General features: G+C 44.5%; 1 protein-coding gene across 4 annotated transcripts in view; it reads right to left on the bottom strand.

The window, feature by feature from the left end:
* Positions 1-550: 550 nt before the first annotated feature.
* KIF16B (kinesin family member 16B) overlaps positions 551-22,733 on the bottom strand; it is a 296,746-nt gene continuing 274,563 nt past the window's right edge. For all 4 annotated transcript variants that reach the window (XM_035005811.1, XM_035005813.1, XM_035005812.1 and 1 more), the window contains one exon: positions 551-1,846. In XM_035005811.1, coding sequence (XP_034861702.1) covers positions 1,688-1,846 — 159 coding nt within the window. In that variant the 3' untranslated portion in view covers positions 551-1,687. The remainder of the gene's footprint in view (positions 1,847-22,733) is intronic.

Genomic DNA, 22,733 nt, shown 5'->3' with positions numbered 1-22,733 from the left:
AGGGGACAGATTATCTGGTCCGCTGAAGAAAGCCATTTGGTTTACTCAGCAAATGAGGGACAATCCGTAGTGTTGTGACTCCTTCTAAATAAATGACCTCTGGTTAATTATTATCTCCCAGCTTTTATCCTTTAATCTCTACGTTTAAATTCTCGGGTGGTGATTGCCTCTAAACCTATGCCTGTAATCACCGCTGCAGACAAAAGCAAGTCTTTCTGTAGCAATTTTTTAAAGTCGTCATTTTTTTCATGTTAAACTATGACACCTAATTAGTGTAATAATAGTTTTCCCCCTTATTGGGATAATTGCATCTTTAAACATATTTTTCAGATTGGAGAGCTTAGTTGCACAGGCATATTCTAGAAGACTAAAGGCAAACATGTTTTGTTACCCCATTCATCTGTGCCTTCAAATGTTACTCCGAAGGCATCTCCTGCAACACAAATGCTAAATTATACATTACGGATCTTTCCAAACACATTAGATAAATTTTTAAACAGACCAGTAGCGATGATCATGTCGCAAACTTAAAATAAACTGAGCTACAGGATAGATTCTATAATTTCATTTAATATTGATAGCAGCTCAATTTAAATTTTGAAAAAGCAAATACCTTTAATAAATTTGGTGTGAACGATTATATATTTTGATACAACTATGGTACAGGCGTGTGTACATATATAAATCCATAGACAGAATTATATACATTTCCATATATGACATTTATATTTTGTCTACTCCCATTTTTCTCTTTAGTAAAACAAAGCAGTCTTACTGTACATAGATGTGCAATGCTACATGAAGTCCTGAGTAATTTAAGGGCTCATTAATAAACTACTGTAAATTCTAGTCTTTCAGCCAAAGATCCAGTAGATTCTGTAACAAAAAATGTGAAAAAAAAAAATTTAAAAATAGGCATTCAGCTATGCGCTTGTTTTGTGCTTAGCGGAGAAAGCTCAAGAATGCACAGTAGCCATTTACATTTGGGAAATTTCCTCAAATATTCAAGATTAAACAAATATCCTATTTGTATGGATTTATAGAAGTCTTAAGTGATGTCACCTACATCCAATTTGTCAAGCATGGAAGATTCCAGGCATGACTGGACCAAAATTCCCTTTTGCAGAATATGAAATTCTGTGTAAACATCGGTGGTTAGGTATTGTACAAAAGTTCTGACTCAAATGAGGGAAAAAGAAAAAAAAAATACAATGAAATCATTTAAAATGCTTCTCTTGGGATGTAGCCAGCCACATGGGAGGAATATAAAAAAATAAGATATATATTTTGGTGGAAGAGGAAACCAGATGACAGTCATTTAAGGGAGGTCTGGTGAGCCGCCCGCTCACTTGGGGAGGTCCTGGGCCGGCGGGGCTCAGAGAGCCTGAGACAACCCAGCCACGTCCATTCTGGGGCAGACTCCGCTGTGACGAGAAGGAAGCACTATGGGGAAAAGGCCACATTCAACGGCAATGGGCCAGCAATAGCTGCCCGTCGGGGTCCCCGTCAGCAAAGCGAACCATGCCAGTCCCAGGTTCAGGAACTCAGTAGGCCCTGGCGAGGCGGCCTGGGTGCCACCGGAGGAGGTGGGCTCGGACCAAGTGTGGGAGGCCGCCCTGCGCCGGGAGGGCCCCTTCGACGAGAAGGCACTGCATTGGTGGTTCCTCCATCCCCCCCACCCCCAGCTCTACCCCGTCCCGTGGCTGCTGTAGTCAAAGACTCCCTTCTTGAAGAACGGCGAGAACTCACAGATGGTGTGTTTGGAAAGGGTCAGCCCCACCTTGTTGATGTGCAGGGGGGACGTCGCGGATTGGAGCATCACGCTGAAAAAGTCCCTGAGGTATTTCTGAGGAAGAGACAAGAGCCAAAACATGGGTTAGATGTCGTTGGGTGGAGTCAAGGAGAGGAGAAATTCCAGAAAACAACTCGCCACCCACTTTGAAAGAGCTGTTGCTGTCATTAGAAACAGCACATGGGAATGTGTGTGGCCTTGGCTGTCACCAGACCCACCCAAGGGAAGGCTGCCACCACCTCCATGAGGCAGGTGACTTTTCTGGGACTCAGAGCAACACGGCCTCGGGTCCACCTGCAGACGATGCCCAAAGAAATGCCAATGCGGTGCCAGGCACGGGGGTGGGGGGTGGGGAAGGGGTCTGCTTTACGGCAACAGTGGCACTAGTTAAGATCCTATTTTTTAACAAGTCGTTTCCCTCCAACTTGCTTATTTTTTTCCCTCAACTTACTTATTAAATAGAAAGCTGATTAAAAAAAAGGCCAGCCATCTGTACAATGCTAAATGTGCTGCTGACTAGCATTTCTAAATGGTACCATCACTGTCTGCTTTGGATCCTTCTTATAAACTAAAGGAAAAAGAAATACTGGGGACAAGCGGGTCAGTTCCAAGTACTAATATTTACAAATCATTTTGCAAAGCCTATAATCAATCAACGCAAAGAGATTCTTACTAAGATTAACTGCTCTGAACCCCCTGCACTGCCCGCCCCCCACCCCCACCCCCGCTGCACGTGGTGTGTCACAGCATTCGCTGCTTTCTCTGGCACCTGCAAGCAAAGCATGTCTGGGGCAAGGATCCGAGATGCTGGGGATGGAATCAGACACGGCTGCTGGCAGGATGTATTAAAGAAAACAGGACACACAAAAATAGTTAAAATATTTCAGGTCAGGCAAATGTTATTTATAACAGAATGGGACCGAATGCAGGGGGTGGGGTGGGTAAGCCTAAATCTTTATTACAGTCTCAGCTTGTTTCAAAAATATAAACAATCCTATCACAAACCTTGAAATTGAACATAATAATTACAGACTATGAGTAACAAAGAAATTTGTCTGTGAAACATGGCTGAGGCCTTAGAAGGAGGGGTTCCCAAGCACGGGTGATTTGCCCCAGAGAAGATGTCCAGCAGTGTCTGGAGACGTTTTCAGTTGACTGTCCCTCTAGGGAGGGGGGGTGCATCCAGGTGCATCCTATGATGCACAGGACAGCCCGCACGCCAGCATTACTACGTTCCCAGGGTCATTGTGCCACGACGGAGAAACCCTGGCCCAGAGAAGTGGAATTCGGCCTCCTCTCTGAATTGCCAACCTGAAATTTACTTCTGAAACAAGACACTCTGCTGGAGGAAAATTCATCTGCTGTTTTCTTAAGCATAATAATGAGGATTATTAATCATTAACACTTGTATAGTAATTTATGGTTTCTAAAAATCTTCTCATTTCTTGCTGATGTAGTCATTGCACATTCCTCAAATGGATAATCTGATGAGTCCTGACACACCCATACCCGTGTGAAGCCATCCCCAAAGCACGAGAACAAAACCTTGCACCATGCCCCCAAATTTCTGAACTCACCTAATTTTATGCTGTCATCGTACTCTGCCTGGAATTACCTGCTTTTATTACTGTCAAACACATTTTCGGGTGAGGACCCTGTTGCAGAAGTGAGCACGGCTACTAATCAGGGGAGGGGACTTAAAAACAAGGGTTTTAACTCAGACTCTGTCTTTTTTATTCAATATACCTAACTTACTGGCCTCACAGTAATCTCTCAGGAAAGGAGCTTGAAAGAGCAATCAGGGGGAGGCAAGAAGGTGCCAAAACCAATTGCTGAAAATTAAGATCTTACACCAGGACTTATTTGCATCAGAGGCAAAGGGGAACCAGACTTTAACTTTCCTGGGGGAAGGGAAGCTGCGAAGAGCAACAGACCTGGAGGGTGGGGCTGCAACTCTCTCACAGTCTAAAGCATGCACAGAGCCAGGCGGCCGTCACCTCTGGAGCTCTGGAGCGGCCCCCCGGCTGAAGGTCTCCCACAGGCTGCATTTAATGCTCACAACCAACTTGCCTTCAAGATGAGTTCCGACAGAACGACAGAACGACAGAACGGAAGGTATTCACATCCGGGTACCAACATCTGTTATCATTAGTTCACGAGGTGGGGGTGGGTGGCTTTAAAGGGCCACTAGAGCCCAAAGGGTACAATGAAAAGTGAAAGTTAAAAATATAAATAAAAGAAAAAGAGAAAGTACTGGAGAGCCCTTCCCTGCCAGGATACCACCATCAAGAGAACAGTAAACTAGGTGCAGGTAGTGCCTTTTTCTTTAAATGAACTCACTAGCATGTCTCCATGGAAACTCGAGACAGAAGGATCTCATTCAGTGAATTGCAAACATTACAGGAGAGTTTTTACATTGCAAAACCAACCTCTGCTTGGCAGGATCAGGCAGCCTGGGCTCCCTTTCCATAGACTGCTTCCTTGGCCAAAGATATGCTTTGATTGTATTCTCTGCATTGAGCTTCAGATGCTCAGAGGTATCTGAGTGAGGCATGGTAGGCTTGGTGCTGTGTCCAGAGCCACATGCTGGCAGTGGGCTGGCCAAACTTCTTCTGGCAAATGACAAAACCCAGGGACTAGGTGTAGGGCTGGGGACAGAAGACAGAACTAAACTTCCAGAAGGTTCTTGAGGTCACAGGCAGCAGCTCATTCGTCTTTGGAACCCCCACCACACCTGACACACTGCTGAACTTGGGAAAAGTTGCTTGGAAGGAACCCCGATGACTAATTCTGAGGAGTTCATCTTTAAAAAATTGAGGTGTACACAGAGAAAACAGCACACATGCACAGCCTGGTGAAGTTTCAAAAGGTGGACATCCTTGTGTGATCAGCACCGAGATAAAAACAAGACAATACTGCTAGTACCCAGGCAGCCCTCCTCATTCTCCCTCACAATCCTTTCCCTAAGGACAAGGCTATCATGGCTTCTCCCACCATAGATTAGTTTTGCCAGTTGTTTTTTTTTTTTTTTTTTTTTTTATTCATGAGAGATAGAGTGAGAGAGAAAGGCAGAGGGAGAAGCAGGCTCCCAAGGAGCGGGAAGCCCGATGCGGGACTCGATCCCAGGACCCTGAGATCATGACCTGAGCCGAAGGCAGACGCTTAACCATCTGAGCCACCCAGGCGCCCTAGTTTTGCCAGTTTTTGAAGCTCACATTAATGGAATCACACAGGACACTGTCTTTCGTGTCTGGCTGCTGGGCTTTACCACAATGTTTGTGAGACTCATACACCCTGTTGGGTATAGTTACAGTGTGTTCATTGTCACGGCTGTGTAGTATTCCACATGTGAACATGCCCACTGGCTGCCTTTCACAGAGAGGCACGCAGCAGTGACTAGTTTGCTTCTTCCGTCTGAGCTCTTCTTCAGGGACAAAATGTGCCTCCACTCAGTGGTGTCCGGTGAATCAAGTTTATAGGTCTCTCCAGTAAAGCGGTTCTCCTGTAGGATTTTAGGCTCAGGCCAAGATCAGCCAGTGAGCTAGAACTCTACTATATATCTATTTAATATAGATACGTTATAATTATATGTAAAATACATATTTAAAGACACAGATATTTATATTAGTCATTTTTGTTGCTTGTGCTCACAATGTTTTCTACAGCATCTGTGGCTGAGGGGAGAAAATGAAAGTTCTTCCTTTCAAAGCGATCCCCTTTTTATTGTCTAGCCCTTCCCGGTATGCGCAAAATAAGTCCAGGAGAGCCACGCTGCATCCCCAGGGCATTTCATTTTATAAAAAAGCATTACAAAAATTGAAGGACATTAGGAGTTTAAGTGGCTCATCAGGGTCAGAAGGGCAAAGAAGGAGAAGGATTTGTGAAATCCAATCTCCAATTTCTGTTTCTTTCACATGGCATTTTCTCCATTAAAAAAAGAAAGAAAAGAAACAAAAACCAGGCATATTTAAATCTCTGTGGCTGTCAGGGACCGCAGAAGGCCAGCAAGCCTTGCCCACCCTGGTCGTGGGTGTCTCACCCAAGTCTTGGCTTCATTAAACGCTCCGATCGGGGCCACTGCGAACGGGCAGTTGCAACCCCTGCGGCTGTGCAACATTTCAGCCCTGCCTCGCCCAGGGTAGATGGAGGATGAAAGTCCGATCAAGCCAAATCCTTTTTCAATAAGATTGCAAACCCACAGTACAGAGTGAGAAGGGGTCTGGGCTCTGAGAGTCTGAGTATGAGTGAGGGTGGGAAAGGGTGGGGGCCACATAGAGTTGGAGGGGCTGGCTGGGGGAGGGCGACAGAGGAAGGGTTGTGATGGAGGGAGCACAGAAGACACAGGGGAGAGAAGGAAACAGCAAAACAACATTGGAGACCAAGCTCTGGGAGTCATTTATCCATTTGGCATTAAAAAAAAAAAAAAAGATTTAAGAATGAAAAATAGATGAGACATTTATCTATGTAATTTACTTTTTGCTACTTGGACCAGCACTAAAGTATAAGGTATTTTCTTATCAATACTTGCAGGAAATCAAGTTTAGATGGCTGATCTTGAAGGCGTATTTCAGTACTGAAGAGAACCTTGATTCCAGAAAGTGCCTTTCTTCTACAGTCTGCAGGCATATCTTACTGTTTTTTTAAAGTTAGTCCATGTAGGGGGCAGTGAGCAGGGGGTAGAAGTAACCAGGAGAGATGGGACTGCCTGGGTCTGTTCCAAACAAAGCATTAAACAGGCATGTGCCCCACCCCCAAACAAGACAAAATCCTGTAAGGGACCAGGAGCTTTTCAAGAGGAGGCCAAAAGACCACAGGAAGAACGAGGGACATACAGCTTGTCAGAGACACCCACACCAGGCTCCTGATCTCTTCTTTCCAAAGTGGTCCTTTTCTTCAAATCATACCTGCCAAGACCCTTCCACATATTTCCTGAGGATTGTCTCCCACATGCACACAACACGCTGACCAGCTGCCATAGAGAACCACTTATCAGGAGCCTGAAGTGTTCCAGGCACAGTGAGAACTTTTCATGGTATATCTCATTCAATTACAACTTCAAAGTAGGGACCATGACTATGCCCATCTTCTAGATGTAGAAACTGAGGACCAGGAGGCTTAAGTCATGCCCTGAAGGTCACAGAGCATAGAGGTGGGAGTGCCAGAATGCACATCCACATCTTCCAGCCCCAGAGGCTGGGTCTCAGTCACCAGCCTGCCGTCCAGAGTCTACCATCCCCTATTTTCCTGTTGGGCCCCCCATCTCCTGAGCACTGCCATCTCTCGCTGGGCAAGGCCATCTACACTGAGCCAGATATGCTGCCTTTCCCAGGCCTGAGGCTGCTCTCACAGAGACCAGGGGCTCTGGGTTCTCTAGAGTTAATGTTCCTTACAAACACGGGAATGGGAAAAACACTTGCTGTGAGGCTTACACTCATCTATACAGAGTCCAATGTAGTTGTGCCCATGCTTCCGTCCTATCTTCCTTAGAGCCTTGGTGGGCACTGGGCCATTTTTTAACTGCCCTGCTTCCTTTTTCCTTCCCAAACAGCACTCAGATTCCCTTCTGAAAAAATATCTTTCCCTCCTTTAGGGATTGGTTATCAGGGCTGACTGAGGGCAGAGGACTGGTGAACTTTTCCCGTTCATATTCTGGGGTAGGCACCCCCACAGCCAAAGAGCTAATGAAGATATCACTTGGAGTCTGCTGGAATCGATCTCTTCCAGATTGCAGAGCCACTGCCCAAGGGCATTTTCAAGTGTAAGAAATTCAGGGAACTCTAAGAGAGGGCCAGCTGCGGAAGAGCCTTTGGTCTTGCCAATCCCATTCATTGACAATGGCCACAGTAATTTTCTACTGTTTGCAAACAAGTTAACTAACAATGACCTCTGATGCACTGCTAGGCAGGTGGCAGGCACTAGTCCAAGTCAGAGGAAACCTTCCATCTCCAAGCTCCTGGGGGGCTGGTCTGTAGTCAGATCAAGATCTGCCCAGGGCACCTCACTATTAGGAAAAGGTCCATCTAGGGAGGCTTTAGTGAATAACATTTCAGATGGGTCAGTGCATCCTCGTGGTACATCCCCAGCCAACGGTTAACCTGGAAAGTTCCTGCCCCAAACCCTGATATACACACGGGCCAATCTTCAAAATTCCAACACCATTTCAAAACAACTAAACATTATTAATCTTTTGAACCAAAACACAGGCTAATATGGTCTATTGGCTGTGTTAATGAGTTCTGAAAGGTGAAACACACTCCCTACAGCAATACAGCGCAATTCAGCAAGAATTTAGTCAATTATTTTAAAGCTTTAGCCTGGTACCTCAATCAATACACTGCATGGGGAAGAAAAAATTGAAAATATAATGTGCTGCTACACGCTATTTTCATTTTTATTTCATTCTTGATGAAGGTCATTCTGTTAACATGATTCACGTGTGACCTACAATACAATTTCAGTCTCCGCTCTAGCTGAAAGGAAAGTACTTAAATTACTGGAACAACCTAACTAAAAACTGGCCTTAAGACAGCCTCTGCTGGGCTGTTCTTTTCAAGTCTGGAGCTTCTGGATGAAATGCTCATCGGGTCATTGGGACTGACCATGTGCTCTACAGTCCATCCAGGCAAAAACCTGGGAGATGAGCAGGAAGCTAAATAGTGCAGCCCCTGCCATCTTGCAGCCATTTCCTTTGAGGTCTGGGGTCTAGAAAGGAGGGAAGACGGAGTGGCATCCACGTTCGGCAAACAGTGTGAACAAGGGAGCCAGGTAGGCATGTGCAGGGCTCTGTGTGGGGAAGAGCAGGACTTGAAGGGGAACGAGGAGGACCCTGAACCTGGATTTGGGTCTGCAGGCACTCTGTACAAAGCACTTCCCAGTTCATGAGCTCACGTGACCCCTATGACATGCTGAGGAGGAGGAAAACAAGGTATGCATATCCTGTTTGCAGATGAGGAAACTGAGACCCCAAGAGGCAGTGACTCAGCCCACATCAACAGACCACAGAGGATGACAAATGACTGGCTCTTCAAATTCAGGAGAAAGTCAGATGGCCTAATATAATTCACAAGGTATAATCCCTTAAGCCGGAAATGTAAGGAGTAAATGTAAACGCAGCCCTTCTCTTTTGAGCCCATGCTCACAGGGGCCCTCAGAATTTGCCACTGTGTGTGTGTGTGTATGTGTAGAGAACACACAGGAATGAGAGTAGGGCCTCAGAAGCATTCAAAAGACCTTACCTTATTTTTTTGGCTCCTTTCCTTCTATTTTAATTACCAGGGGGATAAAGTAATGACTATTTTAGGTTGCTAAAAAGCTTGCTTTACTAGGGCTTATAGTCTATTATTGTAGACTCTAGAATAGTCTATATTCTAAAACATAAGACTCTATAATACAGGTCTACATTTGAGCCTGTATAATACAGTCATACAGGCTCATGATTGTAACCGCAGCCTGCCGCGTACTTCATGGCCATGTACCGCCCAGCCTCCTGATTTCCCCAGCCATCTCATTGTTGTAGAGCCCCTTCATGTCACAAAATTTTAACATACTTCATAATCTAAAGTTATTGAAATTATTAAAATGTGCTTTAAAAATGTAGTAAGGCCTTATCCACCTTTCCACTGTGACATATTAACAGGGAAGACAGCTTGCTGGAATTCCTCCTTTCCAGAAGCCATTGGTAGCCATGGCAGCAGCTTAAAGACAATTATCAGTCTACTCAGACTTAGAGGTTTCATTTACCTTGCAGCACTTGGAAAATTCGTCGACTGATGGGCTCTGAAGACAGATCAAGCCAGGATGGGGACAGGCTGGGATATTTCTAGATCCGAGAGAGGTCTGGTTACCACTGGCCATGGGTCATGTATCAACCCAGTAGGGTCAGTATTCACTCACTCAAGGCTTCCTGGTTTCAAACTGTCATAAATTCTAGTTGACACCTCTCTCCCTGGCTATTTAGGAATCCTAAAATTTGTCTCCACTGGATCAAAAATACTGGGTTCCTTTCCTGACATGCCCCTAAATGTCCTCCACACTCTGATGAAATTAGGACAGTTTGATTCAAGCAAGTCATCCATCCACCACAGTTACCACACACTTGCTCTACAAGGAGCAGTGGGCCAGGCACTGGGTGTCCAATGTTGAATAAAACAGACACAGAGCCTGGGATGCCCTGCATCATGTTTTCATTGTTCAGAATCGTTCATCTAAATCCTACTTGTCTTCTAAGGACTGGACAAGGTTTGTTCTTTGTTGCCTTTTCTCTCTTGAAACTTCATGCATGCACCAAAAAATATTTGTTGAGAGCTTTCTACATGCCAGTGCTGCTGAGGATTCAGTAATAAGATCAGTTCCTGCCCTGAGTAATGTGTAGGCATCCCAGGGAGTTGGATAGGTAAAGCACTGATTAAAATAAGGCTATATATTCTAAACAGGAATGAGATGCTATTGGAGCACATAGAAAAGCCATCCAGCCTAGTTCTGGGAACTGGTGACATTTATGCCAAGAGGAGAGGGATGAGTAAGAATCAGACTGGAGAAAATATTGGCAGAAGATACTTGAAGGAAGCCTATTCCAGGCAGTGGGGAGAGCATGCAAAGCGTCATGGTGAGGATGCATAACTTGTTGGAGTCTCCCCAAGAGTCCACATGACTGGAATGCATGCATATGTGGGGCCCATTCAGTGTGGGGGACACACTTCTGGAATGTACTGCTCACTCAATTGGCTCTCTACTGGTACTCACATTGGGGGTCCTGCACTGTGCTCCAGCAGTGTCTCTTCTCTCTGATCCCTGGATCCTGTCAGGCCCTCTGGGTGGAGCCTGTGCTTTGTTTTCACCAAGAGAACACATTGCAGGTAAAGCTGACAGTGAAGAAGTCACCTGGCAGGCTCCAGAGCCCCAGCCGGGCCCAGTCCTTAGTGGCGCCATGATCAGAATGCAGCCATGTAAGTGGCCTGACCTGATACCTGACACTTGGAAAAGATGAACCACTCAGTGGAGCCCTGCCCAAATTCTAGAGCCATAGCATCATAAGCAATAAAATGGTAATTGCTTTAAGGAAGTTAAGTTTTGGGGTAGTTTATTACATGGTGATAGATAACCAAAATTTGTGTGTGTGGGAAGAAGGTAAGAGATGAGGGAGTCAATGAAATTAGTCAAAGGAGAAAAGTCTCTTTGGTTTTTATTTATAATTTATGACTAGCCATAAATTACAGTCCTATTCTACTTCATGCTAACCTCTTCCAACCTCTTTAGTATTTCTAATGAATAATTCTGTCTTAGCAGGTACTTCTTTTCTATCCATCCTAGGTTTTAAAGTAAATACTTGAAATAAGTAGTCATCATTTGAAATATGGCATTTATTTCTTGATTTTATAGAGAATTCTGAGAGCTCCCAGTTAAAATTCATCAGGGTGAAAATGTTAGTCTGTGATTACAGAATCGGAACTATTCATTACAGCTATTCAGAGAATCTTCTTTATGAGCTTAATGACATAAGCATATTGTATTGAATTATTATGGTACTGCATCAATTGGACTCATAAATTTAATATACTCAGTCTGGCTCACATATTCTAATAAAATCCAGCGAGCTTTAAAAATTTTATAAGGAATGTGCATTTAAAGTCATGTGATATTCAATTTTTACAGGTTGGCATTCCTGCTTGGGGTACTGAGCGTAGCTTTAGTAATCGTGACCAACCAGCCTGGTAGACTAGCAAGCTGAGGGGGAGGACCCACAAAAAAAGGCCACATAGAAAGCCCTAAATCTGCTCAGACTGTGAAGATGGTTGAGCTCTTCTCCAAAACCCAAGTCGATACCAGGCCCTTCTTTTGGGCTCACGGAGGGAAGGAGCTGAGGCTGCATCTTGAGCCACAAGCAACGGCATGGCAGCTATAAGGGAGCAGGCCAACCACTTCCAGAAGGTCTGACAGTCCCCACTTTCAACCTTACTCAGCTGAAGCAAAATATGGGAGGATGGACTCTGTGGGAAAAGTGTAGTTTCCAGGGTTTGCCCTGGTTTTTTGACTTTTGTTTACTGGATTTGGGTTAAGGGACTGGTAACAGCTCCACACAGAGGCAAAGCAACTCAGTTGGCTCAGCATCTGGGCGGGAGGGTGGGAGAGCAGCCTGGAGGCTCAGCTGGCCGTGTGGGCCACACGACTGCTGGAGTCCAAACCTCGCATTGCAAGCCACATCCCGGGACACCCAGTCGTGCAGCAGCCACCACGCTGGGCACAGGGACGTTACAGCACTGGGGTCCGGATTAAGTCCCTGAACCCTTCTGCACCTGTTTCTTCATCTGATTATATCCCTTTTTAGATCAGAAGATGAAATGAGCTGTGCTTGTGAGGTGCTCGGGGCAGGGCCCAATTCACAGCATGCATTTAAGTAGGTGACATTATTATCTACACAGCCTTGTCCTCATAGAGTTAATCTGCAGATATATTCATTTTCTTCCCTTTTAGATGTTTAGAGACACGTGAGCTTAAAATGTGGAAGTATTTAATGCTTTAATGTTTTCCCCTTCAAAGGAAAGTGGAAGACAGCAAGTCTGGAATGGCTTCTTTCCAAAGTCACCTCATATCAGATACTGGCAGACCCTTCATTTCAAAAACTGCTTTATTTATTTATTTAATTTTAATTTTTTTTTTTAATTTTTTTTTTTTTGACAGAGAGAGAGAGACAGGAGAGAGGGAACACAAGCAGGGGGAGTGGGAGAGGGAGAAGCAGGCTCCCACTGAGGGGGCAACCCGATGCAGGGCTCAATCCCAGGACCCTGGGACCATGACCTGAGCCGAAGGCAGACGTCTAACGACTGAGCCACCCAGGTGCCCCTCAAAAACTGCTTTAAAGTAAGGAAGAGTTAATGGGTTTTTCAAAATGGGGACTCGTAATCGTAAGTTTAAAAATCTGGACTACACCAGGTAAATTAATGATGCCCCCAAAGCTCATTTTAAGATACATTTTGGATACTGAGATTCTGGAAAATGCCATCTGGGGGGAAAAAAGAACTATTCTTTGTTTCTCAGCTCTTCATTCCTTCTTGCCCTGTATAAACCTTCAAAGAGGTTCCTGACATTCTGAGACTGAAAGACTGCGCCAAATGACCAATTTGACCGACAGACTTTCAAATGGGAAAGAATCTTGCTGTATGGTACCCGTCTTGGCTATAATGTACTTAAACTCAAATTCAAAGAATTAGGTCCCCAAAAGCTTAAGAACCAAGGAGTAGTTGCATATTAACTACTGGTCTCTCAAGGTCTCCCTCCGAGTAGGAGCCAAGCACTTGGATGCAGTGTGAGGCTTCAGGAACCCTGAATGACTGTCTTACTCCTTTTTACCGTCTATGCCCGTGGTTGAGCAGAACCATCCTCCCCTTTAATGTCTAGTCTGAGGTCACTTATATATTGATGGCAAGTTTTCTCAGGCTGGCCTTGGACTGGACCATCACCGAATACCAATGAGTCCCTGAATTCCAGGGCCAGAGGGTCAGCTCTTGAGCCTAGGAGGGAAGACCCACTGCCCCTTTTTTGTTCCTGGACTAGGGGCTCCTGATGATCCCTGTGGGACTATTTGTCTTGCAGATTATCCTCCTGCCCTGGGAGTTATTCCTCAGTGTCCACACATTGCCCTATGTCCCAGGAGGGAGCCATGGTCATGCCCCAGGTGTGATGAAGCCTATGGCCCTGAGTGGTGGGCCTGTGACCCCACCCCACAGAGAGGATTAGCTGGGGATTTGGATTATCCACACCAATGATCCCCTTCACTGGGGATAATGATGGAGGTTTGACTATGTTGGGGAAAGGGGAAGGCAGGGAGAAAAGCCAGACCAAAACTTCTCCAATATAACCCAGTTCTAAAAAAGGATGGGATAGTTGTGGATTTTTAAAAATTCCTTCACCAGATATCAACCACACATTGAAGCACCTAAATTAATAAAGATACACACTGAAAATATGTACCTCCTGCACAGCACTTTGCTCAGAAAAGACTCTCCGTCAGGTGCTCGATACAATGAATATTAGGTAACATTAATAAGTCCTAATGAACAATGAGAAGCCTGGGTTTTCTCTCCTTAGGACCTTTCCTTGCAGCAAAATTTCACAGATTTATATAGTAGCTTCTCTCTGAACAAGAGAAGTTTACTAAATCACTAGAGAGAAGAAGTCGATCAAATCTTAATTTAGGCTCCAAAGCCAAACTTGAGAAACTCTTCAAACTGTCTTGGCACCTCTTCAAATCTGAGAAGTTGCTGCAGAAGAGAAGTTGGGAATGTTGCTGGTTTGGCAGTGGATTAAGCAGGGCGTCCTTGTGTCCTTTTGTCTGGTTCTGGTAACTGCCAAATGAACCTGAACCCATGTAAGCACCAGCCTTTGAGTCGTCAACACCTTGAGCGCTCGAGATTGTTCTCAGCTGAGAGGCTCTGAAAGCAGTGTGGTAGGAGTTAAAAAGGAGGACTGGCAAAACGTGGAAAGAAGATCTCACAGATCAAAGGGAAATTGTTCCAGCTGGGAGATCTTGGAGAAAACTATGGGACCATTTAATCTAAGAAATAATGGGCTCATTTGGGCTAATTTGACATCCAGTTTCTGCCACGAGGAAACTGCCTTGCAAAATAAGAAATGTCAGTTTGTACTGACTGAGCTATTACTTGGATATACCCAGATTCTTTCGAGTCAGAAACTGCAAATAAAGGCAGTTTTGGCAACTGGAAGATAAGCACTATAAATGGAAAAGAAAAGGTGAATCAGCAGCAACAGATACCGAAAAGCACAGATATCCCAGCCTATGGAGACGGTTGGAGCAGACGGTCTTCTTGCTGCTCATCCACAGAGCTCTGAAATAAAAACCCTGCAATCCACTGAGGGTTTGCTTCCAGTCAGCTACAAAATCCACTGAGAAAAAGGTGACGGCGTCACTGACTGCCATTTTCAACTCTGATTAACAACTGCTTTCCTGATTTTGGCATCACTTTCCCAATTTTATTTATAAATAATATGAAACAGGTGATCTCAATTAGGAAACAAATTAGACAAAGTCTTCAGTTTGGGTTTTTTTTTTTTTTTTTTTTGGTTGCCTGGAATGAATATATGTAAATGTAACTGCATTGCAGCGAATTCCTGGGAATAGAAATGAGTCTACCTAAAAATGGATGGGAGCTTTAGACGGGCAAACAATGAAGACAAAAAGTTGTGCGAAATTGGAACAAACTCATGTTCTTACCCATTTCTTTCTCCCAAATATTGTTTCAAAGGGCTGCAACATATAATTCATTACTGCTATGACATATAAGTGACACATACAGGGAAAAAAAAAAGGGATCGTCAAAGGAAAAAAAAGTAACTACCCGAATTCTAAAATAAAAATACAGTTTTCAAAAGCAGTGAAAGGACAGTACAGGGGTTCACTGGCAAAGGCCACAGTGAGCACCTTTAGGAAAAGCACATATTACAGGGCGCCTGGGTGGCTCAGTTGGTTAAGTATCCGACTCTTGATTTCGGCTTAGGTCATGATCTCAGGGTCCTGGAATCAAGCCCCGAGTTGGGCTCTGCGCTGGAGGTGGGTGGAGCCTGCTTAAGATTCTCCCTCTCCCTCTGCCCCTTCCCCCATCTCCCCCTCTCTTTTCCCCTCCCTCTCGCTCTCAAAAAAAGACACAATTTCTTGGAAAACAAATCTAAATAAATGGAGCTAAGGGAACTGAAGCATCTTTGAGAAAGTCTAATTCAAATTTATAAAAGAGAAAGGATGATTCCCAAATGTAGATATAAACAGTGAGCAGAGGACTAGGAGAGACTGGACAGAGAAAATGGTTCTTAAAATACACAGATGCACAAGAATTTTGCATATGTCTTTCAGGCTGTTGCAACAAAGGGAATGTATGAAGAGGAACTGTATAGAAGTCAATGGAAATAAATATAACCGATTAGTTCAGGAAGTAAGAGGCTAGGCCTTTAGGTTTGTAACACCACTAGGAGATGCAAAAGTAAGAAGCACAATGTTAAAACAAGGGAAGGAAGAATGAGGTGGATCACACTGCACAGTGCTTCTCAAACACTTTCTGGAGGAGGACCAACTGAACAGGGGGGTGATAGGAAAGAGAGAGAGACAGAAAGAAATGGAAAACAGAGGAGACAGGAAAATTCAAGGAGGACTGGACCAGGGGGTTCAACACAAACAAATGGGATTCCAGAAAGAAATAAGAGGAGAAATCATCTCGAAAATCTCCTAGAAATGAAGGATGTGAGACGGAGAATGCACGTGGAGTGTCCTGCAGAACTGAGGGGCTGCTCACCAAAGTGGAACCATGAACACTCAGAACCCTGGGGACATAGGAAGGGCCTACAAGCTTTTAGTAGGGGTGACAGAAGTATTATGTCACACACAAAGGACCAAGAATCAAAATGGCTTTGAACGGCTTCACAGCAGCACCGGGGGTAGAAGACAATGAAACAATCCCCCTGAAATTCTGAAGGATGGTTTTCAACTAACATATACACCCAGCCGGTGTGTGGGTGAAGGACATGTTCAGAAATGTTTCTAGAAATTTACCTCTTCCATATGCTCTCTTAGGAAGCAACTAGAGACGTGCTCCATCACAATCAGGGAGTCAACTGAGAAAGGAAAACATGAGGCACAGGAAGCAGGGGAAACAGTTCAAGAGAGAGCAAAGGATGACGGAGATGGAAGACCAGAGTACCTGTGGCTCACTCTGACTAGAAGAGGCAAGAAGCTTCCAGAAGATTCATACAACTGACCAAGTATCTGAAGCTGAGGTAAGTTATGGATACATAATAACCTGAGCAAAGACACGAGCTGCGCTCTTATACGTCCTGACACCCCGCTGGGCAGGTGGAGCAGGGGTGGCTGTGTCCCCACATGTTTTAGAAGGATGGCGGGGTGGAGGCGGGTGTTAACATCCCCCACAGTGGGATGTTACCAGATAGCACCTCACATTGAAACAAAAATCAGAAAGAAGCAATCCAGGAATGCAATTTTAGTCTGTAGGAAAATACCAAAGGGTATCGCGAGGGTTCTGCTGGGGAAAAGGGAATGTAAGGTACGCCCAAAGGCAGAGGACTGCTTTCCAGAAAAGCCTAGTAGAACTCTTTGAGCATATCCATAACTGACACTGATTTTAAAAAAAAGTTTTAAAATCTCTCTCTCTCTCTCTCTCATTGGAAAAATGCTTAGAAGGGATATATGCCCAACCACAACAGCAATTACCTCTGGGCACTGCCTCCGTTTGATCCTGTGAAAGCAGAGATGCAGGGAGATTATTTTCAGATGCTTTTGGTCACAGAGGCAAAGGGGTGGGAAAGCGAGAGTGGAGAAAGGAGGTAGGTAGTACAGGGCTGAGCATACTCAGGTTACTATCCAGGGCAGCACTCGGTCCTGCTGGGGACCCTCTGAGAAACATGTAGAATGTGCTTCTGAGTCATCCCTAAGGATGGGAAGCAGGCACATTTATCCCTATTTTGTGTCTCACTTTGGGAGGCACCTGCAGGCCCCACACCTCTGTCCAACCTGTGGGCTGCAGCCTGAAGGGAGAAATGGGGAGAGAGCCCGAGGCGCCACGGCACACAGTGGGGCTGTTCTCCACGGCCATGGCCAGAATCACGGGAGAGTCAAGGGGACACACAACAGCTGTGGGACGCTGAGGTTGGTGGTGATTAAGGGGGATCCCAGCTTTAGCCGTGAAGAGGGAGCCCTTCATTCAGTGGTGCCTGCTGACCACCCTGGGGAGCGGGGTAATGGGGGGAGTGGTGTTTGATAAACAAGCATTTTTAACGGATTTAAAATGCAAGTTTTATTGCCACCTTAGGCTCTAAGAGGTGACTGTGGCTCACGCACAGGCCTAAGTGAGTTCATGGTCAAAATGATTCCAGAGCACTCAGAAGATAAAGAGCTACCCACGAGCTCCCAGCTTGCCCCACCTCTTAGCCAACATCCACGGGGCTGGACTGTGGCGGCTCCGCAGCAATGAGCCAGAATGGCTACCGTTATTTCCAGGAACTCCTGTGTTTTATGTTTTCACAACAAGAACAGAGTTTTCTTTTATTCTATTACAATACTCCTATATATCTATATACAGTATTGAATTATATCTATAATTGACATCTCCATATACATCTAGACCTTATTTCTATATTATACCTATATAACTATATAACTATAGCTATATCTGTATAATATAATCTATAATTAAATCTGTGTAACTATATCTTATATCATGGTTTACTCTCTTATTTTATAATAATACCTCATTGTATGAGAAATTTCCTCCTCCAATGAGTCTTAACAAGATGGTGACTGCATTTAAAACAACAGAGTCGGGGGCGCTAAATGACAATGTGGTCACCTGACAGTGCCAGGAAGGGACTAAGAACCTCACTGTGGAGCCATTCTTTTATTTACACCGAGGATGATGTATACACTGGGGCAAAAGAAAAAGAGCCTTGGGGGGCGCCTGGGTGGCTCAGTCGTTAAGCGTCTGCCTTCAGCTCAGGTCATGATCCCAGGGTCCTGGGACTGAGCCCTGTGTCGGGCTCCCTGCTCTGCGGGAAGCCTGCTTCTTCCTCTCCCATTCCCCCTGCTTGTGTTCCCTCTTTCACTGTGTCTCTCTCTGTCAAATAAATAAATAAAATCTCTAAAAAAAAGAAAAGAAAAACAGCCTCGGGTAGACATCAGCAAGGGTACCTGATTAAACAGGGGTACTAGCAGAAATTAACAATACAAACATGTCACTATCATATACATGATTCAAAATAGTCATTAATTCCAAAACAATTTTTTAAAAAATATTTTATTTAGTTATTTGAGAGAGAGAGAGAGAGAAAGAGCATGAGTGGGGTGGGAGGGGCAGAGGGAGAAGAAGAAGCAAACTCCCCGCTGAGCAGGGAGCCCGACGCGGGGCTCGATCCCAGGACCCTGAGATCATGACCCGAGCTGAAGGCAGATGCTTAACCAACTGAGCCACCCAGGCGCCGCCCCCCAAAACAATTTTAGTAACATGGGCCTCATCAGAAGATGGTCAATGTTTTTTTGATCATCAATGGCTGTATCTCAGGTATGGCTACTCTTTACCCTACTTTTAGCTGTATTTCTATCTGATGCTTCCCCCTGGGGCCTGGGAGCTAATTAAGTGCTCAGCCTAAAAGACCTTTCCTTCTCCCCCCGTGTTGTGCCACAGCATGAATGTAAGCTGTAAGGGGTGGCAGATGAGAAAATATTAAAATGATGTTTACTTAAGCAGAGTAAACAATAAGGTCAATAGCAACTTGAAGCTGACATCTGTCTCCGAACAAGCAGGCAAGCTAGCTCCAGGTATGGGCGACAGAGAAGTGAGCTGCTGCTGCAGGCTCCTGTGGTCCATGCCAACTGTAATATCTACTTCTGTTTCAGAGGCAATGAGACATTTAATAAAAGAAAAATAGCGATGCCTCGCTGTATCTAGCAGGAGAGTAGCAACAACCCTCCAGCTGTTAAGCACTGAAATGTTCAGGCTTCATTTCATTTTGCTTTTAAAAGTAACCAGGGAAATGGAAAATGTTCTATACTGAACTCCACAAACAGAGCGTGCACAGCTCTTAAGCCTGCCATCTTGAGCTGTGCTGCGTTACTTTCATCTGATGCTATTTCATAAACAGGAAAGAGTTGGAGAATCTCTGTTAGGAATTTGTCAAGCCCCAAACACCTTGTAAATGAGCAAGGGAGGTGGAGAGATGACAGATGTTACTGATTTACTGCTAGGATGGCACGTGAGGTGGGACTGTAGTTGGGATTGATATTAGAATACCAAAAGCCCAACAAATGGTAAAATTACCACTGCACCTGTATCTGGGGTGAGCAGAATGGCTTCTGTCACAGTTAACCTTTTTTTTTTTAATTTTATTTTATTATGTTATGTTAGTCACCATACATTACATCATTAGTTTTTGAGGTAGTGTTCCATGATTCATTGTTTGCGTATAACACCCAGTGCTCCATTCAGTACGTGCCCTCTTTAATACCCATCACCAGGCTAACCTATCCCCCCACCCCTCTCTCCTATAGAACCCTCAGTTTGTTTCTCAGAGTCCATAGTCTCTCATGGTTCGTCTCCCCCTCCGATATCCCCCCCTTCATTTTTCCCATCCTGCTATCTTCTTTTTTTTTTTTTAAACATATAATGTATTATTTGTTTCAGAGGTACAGGTCTGTGATTCATCAGTCTTACACAATTCACAGTGCTCACCATAGCACATACCATCACCAATGTCTATCACCCAGCCACCCCATCCCTCCCACCCCCACCACTCCAGCAACCCTCTGTTTGTTTCCTGAGATTAAGAATTCCTCGTATCAGTGAGATCATATGATACATGTCTTTCTGATTGACTTATTTCGCTCAGCATAATACCCTCTAGTTCCATCCATGTCGTTGCAAATGGCAAGATTTCGTTTTTTTGATGGCTGCAAATTCCACTGTATATATATATACCACATCTTCTTTATCCATTCATCTGTTGATGGACATCTGGGCTCTTTCCATAATTCGGCTATTGTGGACATTGCGGCTATAAACATCGGACTGCACGTACCCCTTTGGATCCCTACATTTGTATCTCTGTGGTAAATACCCAGTAGTGCAATTGCTAGGTTGTAGGGTAGCTCTATTTTCAACTTTTTGAGGAACCTCCATACAGTTTTCCAGAGTGGCTGCACCAGCTTGCATTCCCACCAACAGTGTAGGAGGGTTCCCCTTTCTCTGCATCCCCGCCAACATCTGTCATTTCCTGACTTGTTAACTTTAGCCATTCTGACTGGTGTGAGGTGGTATCTCATTGAGGTTTTGATTTGGATTTCCCTGGTGCCGAATGATGTTGAGCACCTTTTCATGTGTCACAGTTGATCTTATGCCTCAACATGACTGTCCAGATATTTAGTCAAACATTGTGGTTTGTCCGGGAGGGTGTTTTGGGGTGAGAGGAACATTTGACTCAATAGACTGAGTAAAGCAGTCTGTCCTCCCTAATGCAGGTAGCATCAGTCAATCAGTTGAAGGCCTGCACAGAACCAAAAAAGCCCGACCCTTCAAGGAACTCCAGCCTGGCTGAACTGAGCTGGAACACTGATCTTTTCTTGTCGCTGGCAGTGAATAAAAAGTTCAGCTCTGGGCAGGTCTCAAGACTGCTGGCTTTTTGCATGGAATTTACACCATCAGCTCTCGGGGTGCTCAGGCCTTTGGGCTCAAACTGGAACCAGACCATTGGCTATCCCCAGTCTCCACCTTGCTAACTGCAGATCTGGGGATTTCTCAGCCTCTATTATCGTGTGAGCCACTCCTTATAATAAATCTCTTTACAAACACACACACACACCACACACACTCTCTCTCTCTCTCTCTCTCACTCTCTCTATTGGTTCTGTTTCTCTGGAGAACCCCAATTACTCCTGTTTTCAAACCCCAAATTAGTGAAGTGGTAAAAAAACAAAACACTATTTCGATACCATGAGTTACATGTAGAAATGTAAAATTCACAAATATACTTAATATCAGATTTCACCGTGAAGATTAAGGACCAGGTCTTGGGCATCCACCCTCAGCTCTCATTCAATGGAATGACAAGCCATGCTGATTCTACCTCTTGTATATCTATCCCACTTTTCTGCATCCCAAGTGCCATCACCTTGTCCTTCAGGCCACAGTTGTATCTTACTGGAAGATAGCAACAGCCTGGTTATTGCCCTTCCTGCCCCCTATCTCCCCTGCTCCCACCCACTCATCCTTCCAGTCCTCCACTTAAAACACTCCACTGGCTCCTCACTGTCCACAAGATCAGGTCCAAAGTCATGGAGATGGCTTTGGGATCTGGCTTTCCTTCCCTGTCTACCTCTTTACCACTCTCATCTTTCATGGGTCCCACTCTCGTTCTGCTGAATCAAAATATACTGGAACAAAGTCTGAAAATCTGTATTTTTTCAAGATAATTTCAAAGGTCAGCCATACAGGTTTTGGAACCACTGCTTTGGAAATCATGTCCTCTGGTAACTGCAAAGGTAGTTTGTGACTATCCCTGGAGTTGTGACAGTGGCCTGTAATTCCTTGTTGAGTTGTCTTGGCTTTGACAGAATTAAGAGTTCTCTGAAGACAGGAACTAAAGACTGACACATGCACGACAATCGGGGCATGGAAAGTAGTTCTGAGCATGGACAATTGTAGTGTACTGATTTCATAAAGACCAAAGATTACAAGTGAATATCACACGCTTCCTCTGAGATGGGAAGGACAGCACCAGTGTTCTTGCCAAAAAAAAAGCAAACCTAAACTAGGTCAAGCCTCTCAATCTAACTACTGGTTTTCAGAAAATGCTGATTAGAGGAGCTTGGTGAATGACACGGTAAGGATGCCATTAGCAAAACCCAAAATGTAAGGATTCAATGGATAAATGGTATGGTTTCATCGACAACAGATGGTGAGAAAAAAAGAGGAAAGGGAAAGCTAAAGATCATTAGACACTTTAGAGCCACAACAACCAATGCCATGTGTGGATATTATTTGGCTCTTGATTCATCTATTGGAAAAACAAAAACAAACAAAAAAAATGAGAGAAAACTGGTGTGGCCTTAACACTGACTGGTTATTTATTTTAAGCGATTAGCTAATTTTTAGGGTGTGTATGAGTGTGTCTGGGTGTGTGCATGCATGTGGGTGTGTGATGATAATGGTTATATTTTAAAAAACAGAGTGTCTATATGAAAAGATGCTCAACATTGCTCAACATCAGGGAAATACAAATCAAAACCACAATGAGACACCACTTCACACCAGTCAAAATGGCTGAAATTAACAACACAGGAAACAACAGATGTTGGCGAGGATGCAAAGAAAGGGGAACCCTCTTACACTGTTGGTGGGAATGAAAAGTGGTACAGCCACTCTGGAAAACAGTATGG

This window comes from Mirounga leonina, unplaced genomic scaffold, assembly GCF_011800145.1.
Source record: "Mirounga leonina isolate KUSES-001 unplaced genomic scaffold, KU_Mleo_1.0 Mir_150, whole genome shotgun sequence".
NCBI classification, from domain to species: Eukaryota; Metazoa; Chordata; class Mammalia; order Carnivora; family Phocidae; genus Mirounga; species Mirounga leonina.
The sequence above is the reverse complement of the archived record's forward strand: the minus strand, read 5'-3'. Positions and strand labels throughout refer to the sequence as shown.